This window comes from Silene latifolia, chromosome 6, assembly GCF_048544455.1.
Source record: "Silene latifolia isolate original U9 population chromosome 6, ASM4854445v1, whole genome shotgun sequence".
Lineage (NCBI taxonomy): Eukaryota > Viridiplantae > Streptophyta > Magnoliopsida > Caryophyllales > Caryophyllaceae > Silene > Silene latifolia.
In genome coordinates this window covers 57,299,341-57,310,356 of record NC_133531.1, presented here as the reverse complement: position 1 = coordinate 57,310,356, position 11,016 = coordinate 57,299,341, and the positions used below count along the sequence as shown (strand labels likewise).

At 35.2% G+C, this 11,016-nt stretch overlaps 1 protein-coding gene across 1 annotated transcript; it reads right to left on the bottom strand.

Moving 5' to 3' along the window:
- Positions 1-3,530: 3,530 nt before the first annotated feature.
- On the bottom strand, positions 3,531-9,719 carry LOC141586804 (4-alpha-glucanotransferase, chloroplastic/amyloplastic-like). Its single transcript, XM_074408155.1, has 16 exons — positions 9,270-9,719; positions 8,999-9,061; positions 8,039-8,127; positions 7,861-7,921; positions 7,370-7,448; positions 6,808-6,944; positions 6,558-6,716; positions 6,384-6,460; positions 5,944-6,083; positions 5,823-5,854; positions 5,665-5,739; positions 5,455-5,527; positions 5,237-5,325; positions 4,998-5,042; positions 4,733-4,885; positions 3,531-3,835 (listed from the first exon to the last, which is right to left on the bottom strand). The coding sequence occupies exons 1-16, from the start codon at positions 9,633-9,635 to the stop codon at positions 3,731-3,733; spliced, it is 1,743 nt and encodes a 580-aa protein (XP_074264256.1). The 5' UTR covers positions 9,636-9,719; the 3' UTR covers positions 3,531-3,730.
- Positions 9,720-11,016: the final 1,297 nt, after the last annotated feature.

Here is an 11,016-nt window from a genome sequence, read left to right as displayed (position 1 = left end):
TCAACGTGAGATTAAGCCCCTTAAGTTTGATTTGGAGTAAACAACCCCCTTAACTTTGTTATAAAGTGAAATCAAGCTCCTTTTATTTTTCCGGCCAAAATCTCACCGGATTTTTCAATTTCTGATCACATATTACTTAAGTTCAGCGTAAAAACTAAAAGAAATAACAAACTAACATGAATAATATAACCTCACTTGTATTTTTAAAGATCCGAATAATGCCAAGCACTAAAAATTCACTTAAAACCCCGTTCATAAATAAACCAAAAGGCTCAAGTACAAGGAGGAAAAGAAGCAGGGTATATAAGATAGATTACCTGCACATTGGTTCTTCCACCTGGCAATGCTGCGGTCCCAGTGGACGCTGATGGCAAGTTGAGATCTTCCAGCGTATCAGGTTCAGACAGAAGATGAGAAGGAACTCCCTACTCTCAATGAGATCAAACATTCAACTTTTGAATCAATAGTAAATGTGCATTACCTCTCTTTGTTCATTAGTCACTAATTGAACCATAACTTCAGCTGCAAATATGCTTATGGTGGTTTTGCTAGAATTTACCGATTTAGTACTCTTAGCTTTTTTTTGTGTGTGTTTTGTATAAACTAATTCTATGTTGTTTATATCTTTTCATATATAGGAGTCGTGATCGGCGTATTAAGATCGCTCTACATGGAGGATTATCAGTTTTGGAAATCCTATACTTTGCAAAGGGAAAAGATAAATTAAAAATGTCGGATGATTGTAAATATAATTTCATTTGTTAGATTTCCCTCTATTATAGTTTGATGCTCTACCAGTTTCAAACTACCCACAACGTTACTCCAAAAATACTAACCTTAGACCATCCTCAACCATGAGGATAGCATTCCTCACAAAATTGAGGAAGAGGAATTGAGGTGCAAATATGGGCTCCAACCATAATTATTAATCCTCAGGAAGTTGAGGATTGAAGCATTCAGCGACAAACCGAAGATAACAACGCTGCGCATGAAACCAATATGTGGACCATCTTTCATTTTTTTATTGCTTTGTAGTACACCATACCCCTTCACAAACTCTTACTTTATTCAATTGGTCTCCCTTGTGACGGGTTACCATTTGTGGCGGATATTTTGTGAGATAAAATGGTAACAAAATGGGTTAGTGGAGAAAGGGGACCACATGAATAGTGTTGCAGAGAGAGAAAAAATGGGTACATTGTGAGGTAAAGTGGTATCCGTCACAAGCTTGTGACGGATATGTCATGTCTTCAATGAGAATTTGTGTACTTTATTGAATATGTATACATGTAATTAGTGTTAAAAGGCCATTTTTATTTTTACTTCCTAGTAATTAAAATGTAAAATTTTTATTTGAAAAAATAATTACATTATAATTCATTTTTTTTTTTCTTTACAAATAGATAGTAATATGAGTAGGTCTTCTGAGAGACGGTCTCTTAATAAGCTTTATTGAGAGACCATTGTACAATTTTAAGAAAAAGTGGTACTAAAGGTAATAAAATAGGTACAAATCATGATTAATGATAAAATAGGTACATTTATTATGTAAATAGGTACGAAATTACTATGTCACGATCAACAATAAAAGGGGTACGAAATACAAATAAATAGGTACGAAAAATTGGTCTCTCAATAACTTAGTGAGAGACCGTCTCTCCCAAGTTTTAGTGTAGTAATATTGACATATATCCACCCACTTCTTGACTTTTCCTCCTCTTTCTTCTTTGATTTTGTTTATTCTCTTAGATATCGTTTCTTTAATGGACGGTTAAGAATTCATAATTTTTTTCTCGAGTTTTTTTATTTAATATCATTTTTTTAACTTTAAAAAACCGTCTTATTTTTTTTAAAACCGAAGTCAATAAATTATCGAGTTGAAAAACCGAACAAATTACGAAAATAGATTTTATTGTAAAAAATGTGTGGGGTATGTTAAAGTAAGAAAGATAAATGATGAAAGGGAGTGATGAAGAATAAGTGTAAATTATTGTTGGGGGTGTAAAATTGAAAAGTTGAGGAATAATGAGGTGGATGAGTAAGAAGTGATAAGAGAGGGTGGGATGAGGAAGAGTATTGAGTATGGTTGGAGATGGTCTTATAGTACACTTGTAGCTACTAAATTTGCACACTTTAAAATATATATCATCCTTGGCAAACAACAATTTGCAAATAATAATATCTTGGGGTATCGCGCGCAAAGCGCGCGATATAACAACTAGTATTCATCAATGTCAGCAAATTGACGGAAGACGATGTTAGGGTCACGGTTGTTACTTTTTATAGGAAAGGTTAGTGGTATCATATGTATTTTAAAAAGTGAAAGGGTATCAGGTAGAAAATGAAAGAACTCGGGGGTATTATGTAGAAAAATCCTATAAAAAAGGTTTAGCAAATCAGCTGAAAAGTAGCTGATTTTGATAAAATGACGTAAAAGGATATAATAATTATTTAATATTATAGTTTAGAGGGGTAAAAAATGGAAGATAACTCATTTCAGGTAACTAAGGGGGCGTTTGTTTCGTGCACGGGTATGGGGTTGGAATCAGGAATCATACCCGGGTGGTATGGGTTTGAAACTTGATTCCTCATACCTTGTGTTTGGTTCATTTTTGAGTGGTATGGGTTTGAACATCAATTAAGGTTAAAATGCGTAAATTAAAGTATTATAAATAATAATTTTCAATATTATAAAATCATGAAAATGATTAGTTAACCAAATAAGTATATAAAAAATTGGATTTACAATATACTATAATTTGTTTTTTCATATTTTTGATCAATTTAGTTTGATACCTGTGGGTATCAATCTCATACCCACCCCCCTCCTTGGATATGAGAAACCCATACCTCATGGGTTTGAGGTATGGGTATGAAACCTTTGTATTTGCCAAACAAACACTTGGTATGGGTTTGGCTCATTCCAAACCCATACCTCATACCTTTTTTGGGTAAACCAAACACCCCCTAATTTCTCAAATGCTACATTATGTAGCATTTAATTTCAGGTGACTTATTTAGTCAAATAAGTTACTTACCAAACACTTGCAAAAAAATCAGATAGCTAAAATTTTAATCAAATAAACTACTTTACCAAATAAAATTCACTACCAAGTACGCCAAACAAAAAGCAATAGTAATACATTGATATAATTATAGAATTTATAGATACTCCCACTTCATGAAATCGACCTTCAATATTATACATTTTTTTTTTTTTTTGTGTAAACCATTCGGTTTAGTCCGAATTCAAGCCAGGTAGGAGTACTAGGGCGGTAAAACTCACCCTACATACAACATCACAAATTATACCAAAGTTTTTACATGTACTGAGTGCTTGTTTGTCCAATTTATTTGTACAATCTTACGATCTTCGATTCAATCCCGCGATTCGATCCTACCAAGTACCAAACTACCAATCCATCTTCGATCCAGAGAAGGATTCCGAAAAATCCCATCCTAACTCCATATGACAATGCCATCCAAAGATTTTTATAGACATGGTTGCCAAGGAAGAAATGACAGCAACATAATGAATTTCTCAGTGTTTTGTTTGGTTATTATTTCTACTTCTACTCCGTTCCTTAGGTAAGTAGTTTATCACTTGGGACAGAGGATCCTCATTGGTTGTTTATTACAACTGATATACATTTTTTTCCCGCTGGATTATACAGAAAAGCTGAATCCTGATTAGCTTGAACAAAATTACAAACCTCAGTAAGAGCAATATTTACAGCCTACCGTACATTGATAGTAAATCCCGCAATTTTGAGGCCTCCGCCTCCAAACTTCCAAAACTGGCAGAAGCAGGTAATCTCCAGCTCCAGTTTCCAAACTGTATGACATTTAAGAATTAGAAGAAATCCCACACCAAAGGGAAGAGGAGCTACATATTTATCTTGACAGTTATATCTAGAAAAGTTGGTATTGAAGATTTTATAGTAGAAACAAAATGATAGAAGTAGAAGAACTCCAAACAGCAGCCAATCACATGCACAATGCGGTCTTTTACAAAATATATCCATTGTTTTTTTTCCCCCAAGGTTAGAAAGAGAAGCCAGAAACTAAGAAATGCTCTCTTTTACACCACAAACAGATCCTCAGCCACAATCCATCCAGAGATGGTACGAGTATGATCAGCAATTTAGTATCCCTTGCAGTATTAATTATTTGCAATCAGCTCATAGTACAATGTTTCAGTGAAATTTACAGTTTAGACTGATATGCCACTCATCAACAAAGAAACTACTAAAACCCACGTTATGTGTGAGACTTGTGAATTCCTATGGAGTTCCCAACTCCTCCGTCATGCAAAAATGGAGCCAAACAAACCACCCTACAAAAATGCAATTCATTGGATTTTAGAGTACCCGTGAATTCAAGGAGCAACCAAACGCTGCCTTAGTTTTCTTTCCATCTAAAACCCTCCAAATTAAGCGGAATATGGAACATTTCCTATCGCTAACTCCCCCATTTCCCTCCAAATTTCATGAATTTTACCAAACAAACGTGGGAAAGTGGCTTCATTCTGTGAAACGTCTGAATAACAACAAAATTTCTTTCAAAAGAAAATCTAGATGTGCCATTTCACATCACACAGACGACAACATTTACCTTCACGAACTTATTACTAAAAATAAACCTAAGCCTTACATTAACCTAGTGAGAAACAATGGGTAAATTAATAGACTAACACTAATAATCCACATCCTACACAGAAAAGCAAAACTACCTGAGTAGCTGGAATGTTCATTCTGGCAGAATTTCCAAGTCGAAGAACGTCTTGCATTGGTATAATTACTGTTTTAGCTACTGAAGATATTGCACTTTTGATAAGGTCCCATGAGATATCAGTTCCATCATTGAGGGAAAGATATCTTAGCACCTGTACAAATATCAGTGTGGAAGTAATGCTCGGGCACACAGAAAAGAAAAAAGCAAAATTTATACTCTCCAATGCATACTTATAAAACACTTCAGCAAAAAAGAAATCATACATGAGATTTCTCCTCCTGCTTCAAATTGTCCCACCAGCCTTGAACCTACAGAAAATAACCAAATATCCAATAAATCGGAAAGCTGAAGTCAAACACAGATTAATCATCAACTGAATTTTTCTCCCAAACTTACAAATCCCAAAATCACCTTCTGTAATCTATAACGCAACCAAATAATGAAATATACTACTAATATTGAAATTTCATGCTATGTAGCTGTATATTTAGCAGACATTTACCGTGTCATTATCATGAGTTCCTGTGTATACTACTTGATTATTTTCATGATTATGCGGCAGATGCGGGTTGTCTGCATCACTTCCAAAGCCTGAATCAAAATGCATCAACTTAATGAAGTATTATTTTGGTAATTATGAAAAACTTGAAATAGGGCCATAGGGACGTGAGGAGAATTGAGGGAAGGGGAGAAGCCAGAGGTTTTTTAAAATATCAATACCAAATTGCAGGACAGCCATCCCAGGTGCCCCAATAGATTTCCTTAACTGAACTACATCCTCAGTGATCACACCCTATAATATAATACATTAAAAGGTCAAAAGCTGCCACAACAATGGATGGTTAAATAGTAACTCAAATGATAAGAGAAAAGCACGCTATCATCAGGGCATAAAAAATTAACAATACACCATACAAAACAGAATCATACAAGGTCTTCGGCAATTATGTCAATCTTCCCAACAGCCCCAAAGATAGCATCGAACAATGACTTCCCAGGACCAGCCTACTGTCATCAAATAACATTGCAGGTAAGCAACGAAAACTTAAAAAAGACAGTACTTGATTGAGTAAAGTAAGGAAACTGACCTTCCATTTCCCTACCATTGCAGTGTTTGCCTCTGTATATCAACAGTACCTCCATTATAGCACTTGTGGAAAGTATCACTAAATTTTAGCAAATCAGTGATAAAATGTCAAAGGTTCATACCTGATGGAACAGCCCAAAAGCCAGCTAATCCTCGAAAATGGTCAATTCTGAAATCATCGTACAGATCTACTGCTCGTCGAATTCGGCGTACCCACCAAGAAAATTGATCTTTCTCCATAGCCTTCCAATCGTATAAAGGGCTTTACATTTAAGAATAAAGAAAGCTTATTGGCACGACGACTCAACTAGAGCATAATAAAGGGGAGTTTCAGCAAAATGATTGAGAAAATTGAGATGCAGGTTCCTAGAGACGAGATCAGGTGAGCAACGAAGTAAAAGTAGCATTCACAATATTTTTTACATTCCACAGTCTGGAAAAAAAATACTCCCTCCATTCAAATCCAATTGCCCCATTTACTTCTGAGTAGTCTGCAAGACGCAACTTTGACTATATTTTTCTCCACCGACGAGTTACTAATTTTTGTTGAAAAGTCACAAACCTGTTCCACAGTTGACCGGTTTCACTGAAAGCATCAGGTGGAACGCCGCTAACTAAAAGAGGAAAACCCTTCCTGTTCTGCAACATGTATAGACATCAGTAGCAAATCCTCAAAGGTCGAAAAATCAAGAGAAACGAGTTATCAATATAAGTTGTTAAGCACACGAACACGTACCAGCAAAAACAATTTCCTGTTAGCCCAAACATCTGCACTATGATAGCCCACATAAATTGGCATATCCCCCATTATCTTTATACCCTTTACTCGTGCATAATTCTGAATTTTCTTCCATTGCCTTTGGAATAGAAACTGCTCAGCAATGAATATATCAATCTGTCCAACTCAATGGGTAAGTACATCATCAACCAATGATTAATCAGAGGGATGCAATCTCCCAAAGGAGCTTAAAGCTAGTTCAGCTTACAAAGTCTTTCTTGGTCTGGTAAATTTTCTCCAGTGCTGAGAGATGGCGGTTTTTTAGGGGTTCAGGCCAGTCATACCAACTGAACGTATTGCAGACACTGTCGATCGCAGCAAAGTATGCTGCATCCTCAAGCCAGCCTGCATGATTGTGACAAGACTGAAGGATATATAGATTTTTGCAATGTTGCTAATAATCATGGAGTTTAGCCTCAAGCATCTAAAGAAAGTCTCCCCTAAGCACAACAATTCATAAATCATTTACTATTGAATTAGGGAGCATGGGAGCATATTTGAAATTTTACTTTTTGACGAAAAATATGACTGCAACATCTGAGTCACACAGTATATGAAAATTGTCGACTGAAAAAATTAATGTCTCTCAATATGTTGATTACTGAAATAAGTCAATCATGAGCTTTGCTTTGGCTCAAGCCTCCTGGTTCAGAATCTTCAAAAAAGCGATGTACTAGTATACTACATGAGCTCATGGCTTAGACAGAGATTATGTGCTTACAAACTTAACGAGAATCATAAGAAATGAAAACCAGACATCAGAAACTCACTTGATATACTGGGATCTTTTCGGAAATTTTGAAGCTGATTTTTTAGCTCCCCTTCACTCATTATGAGTCTTTCTGCTGCCTACCAAAAGTTAAACAGGAACAATTAACACAAACTGACACCCACAAGACGTACCTTTGGAGATAGGGCTAGGATATGTGTAATGGCATTTGTTGCATAAGATCCTAAAATTAAGTCCTGCGACCAGCTTTCCTTTAACTTTCAAGAGGAAAAAGTTCTGAATCATGATATAGGCAATAATTTTGAATAATGCCCACTGGCCAGTGGCCACCTTATCAGTTATTGGTCACCATAACTCAAAGGGCATGACTGGGGAATTTAAATTTTGATTCATACTAATACATAATTAAAATTGTGGTGGTGGTTAAATCGTGTAAGTCTTATAAGTTTCTGACTTGGGGAAAAATTCACTCTTAACCATTCATTTGAGCAAACTTCACTCTCGTCATAAAGAACAATGTAAATCTCCAACCTTTGCAACCAAGTGATCTTTTATCTCAGCCACAGCAGCAAAATTGACTCGCTCTGCATCACTAGAAAAGAGGGGAAAAAAATAGTATGACTATATGAAAGAACACAAACATAGCATCATCTAGAAAAAATAGTTTTTGTGGGGATGTTGCGAAAATGAGCAGAGCAACGAGGCATACATAGGCTTAGGAAGTTCATCTTCTGTCAACAGTCCATCCTTCACCAGTTCTTCAAGAGAAATGAGAAGTGTGTTTCCGCAATTGGCATCCTGATTTCAAAACAAAATCATTCACATTCCTGTAATGGTCCTTTGTTTTCATTTTATTTTATGATTGACGGTCATTGAACTGATTTAAACATATCTACCATTCTTCACAGTGACCAATTAATATCTCCATGTTTATAAATGTGACTACTTGAGCACTATCTACACAACTTCAGACTCCTATAAGAGCTTCTTGCACTTCACAAAGTAAGAGAGAATTTTTCAACAAATTCTTTGCATCACCTCCTCATGTAGCTAACAATTCACCATGAACTCTCAAAATGACTACGAAGCACGAACCGTAACAACTACCTTGACAGAGTGAAAATTACGGAACTCAAGTTCTATATATATATATATATATATATATATATATATATATATATATATATATATATATATATATATATATATGTTTAACACAGTAAGCCAAAGCCATCATATCTACTACCACTAGTCCATATATAGAGCAAGTGTTAGTAAATACACTTATTGTCTAGATACGGCGTGCTAAAGATTTTGGGGGGAGGCCAACCAGTGGCGGAGAGAGGGGGCTAGGGCTCAACCTCACTTCCAACTTCCAAGCAAGGAAGATAAAAAATATATTTAAAATTTCCGATTCTTTTTCAAGTTACCCCCTCACTAACTTGCCCCTATAAAATTTCAATCTATGCTCCGACTCCCTCCCCTTAACTTGGGAACTCAATATACGGAATATGAATTCCTAGTGACGGAGACAAAAATCCTATAAACAACAGGTGGCATGTTGGAATTCTCTCTCCCTTGTATTGTACGCGTACTGTATTGGCGTTACTACTCATCTACAATATAACCGACTAAACCAAGTTTTGGGCGTATGAAAAAAGAGAAAGACCTGGCCGGAGTAGGGAGAGCCTTCTTCATTAGCTTTCCTTCCTGGTGGAACCAATGGTAGTACCTTCATTTATTCACATCAACAATTCAGTAAGTGCACCTCAATCATAACCTAAACCTCCAATTACACTAATCATATACTCTTTCCGTCCTGATCGTATGTTTAACTTTGCTGTGACGATCAATTTAGTCGTTAAAAATAATCTCAAAATACAAAGGTAAACAAATTAAAGACTTGTTAATACAAGTAAAAAAAATAGAGAGAGATGTGCCTGCCAAAGAGAGCAACCAGAGGAGTGAAGCCAGTCGACGAAGTGAAAAGCATGCTCTCCAAAATCGCCGATACCGTGAGGTCCTGGCAACGACGTCGGATGGAGCAAAATACCCGCTCTCCGGCGGTCGGAAGCCTCGCAGGTCGGAAAATATTCGGCGTAATTTTCCGGCAAATCTTCGCCGACGCCAACATCAGCGACGGAGATTGTTTGAGCAGTGGCGGTAGCGGGGGATGTGAGGAAGTTTGAGCGGAATGCGGTGACGTTGGCAGTGGTGGTTGAGAGGAGGTGAGGGAGTTTGGGAATGGAGTATGAGGAAGAAGAGTTGAGAAGGAGGGAGAGAGAAGGAAGTGGGAGGGACGCCATTGTTGATGTCTCGAAGAGCTCAACCAAGGAGAAAAAGTATTTAGTCACTGCACACTGTAGGAGTGTGAGTAATTGAGAAGCAAGTGGAATGTGGCACCGCAGTTGTTGATGCTTTTGACGGTGATATTGGCCTATTGGGTATCCACATCTACATCTCTATATGAGGGCATATTTTGACGTTCAAGGCAATCATAAATTTGTTTTTTTTAAATGTTTTCAAGTTAGTACTCTTCGCCACAAATGTATTTGAGTTCGATTCGGCAATTTTAAATTTGGTGGTGGTCTATACCATCGATAAATCAATACATATATATAAAGCATAAACTTTTCGAGCGATATTAGAGAGTCCAATTTTTTTAGAAATCCTATAATTTAAAGAAAAATTTAATAAATTATCCTAATAAGAGTAGATTTCTAAAAAAAATATTAAATTTATAAAATTATCCTAATAAGACTAGATTTCTTTAAAAAAAAATCAAATTTTATTTAATTTTATATCCTAATATAAGTAGATTGAATTTATTAAATCACACACATATATGTAGATTTTAGTGATTATAAATTTATATGTAATTGTGAGTAACAACTTCTCATTTTATCTTAAGTTGAAAATGAACTAAAATGTCATTTAATGTATCCTAATAAAAGTAGATTAAAAAAAAAAAAATTATCCTTATAAAAATAAATTTCTTAAGAACAAAGCAAATTTTATTTAATTTTATCCTAATATAAGTAGAAAATAAATGAACTAAAGTATTATAGAAAGCGGTTTAGTACTTTATATTCCACGAGTATTTGTGATATTGGCATAGTGTTTTCCGAGTGGTAAAGCAAGGACCAGTAGTTGTATCAATAGGACCCACATTATCATTATCATATATGGAGTACTATAAAATGCAATAGTTCCTTCAAATTAAAGTACCATATATATATATTGATGAAACCAGTGTGTAAATGAGTAATAATGTATGCCGACAATTGTTCTTATTTAGAATCTACAAAAATGAGTATTAGCTTGAAATAATTTTGTATATCTAGGTTATAGGTACAAGATTCATGTTAATAATTACATACTAGAGTTTAGTTCATTTAAAAAATTACACAAATTCTCAATTAAGATGGAGATTATCCATCTTAAGCTTAAAACGGGTCAAATATATACCAAATCACATGACAAATTGCCTAGAAAATGTCAAATTTTTTATCTTTATTACCACTATGTGGTAGTCTTTGACCCGTTTTAAGATTTAAGACGGATATTCCTTCTTAAACAAGACGTACTTTTTCAATCTTAAATATTCCGTAAGTAATCGTACGGCGACACAAATTTTTATCTGGTCTTGAACTACTATAATATGATGGCTTGAGTTTCAAAATTAAT

Excerpts from the sequence above, each read along its gene's own strand:
- LOC141586804 (XM_074408155.1), bottom strand. The coding sequence starts at position 9,635 with ATGGCGTCCCTCCCACTTCCTTCTCTCTCCCTCCTTCTCAACTCTTCT. Across the intron at positions 5,043-5,236 it reads GAACTCATGATAATGACACG|GTTCAAGGCTGGTGGGACAA; the intron begins GTAAATGTCTGC and ends TATTTTCTGTAG. Across the intron at positions 3,836-4,732 it reads TGAACATTCCAGCTACTCAG|TTTGGAAACTGGAGCTGGAG; the intron begins GTAGTTTTGCTT and ends AATGTCATACAG.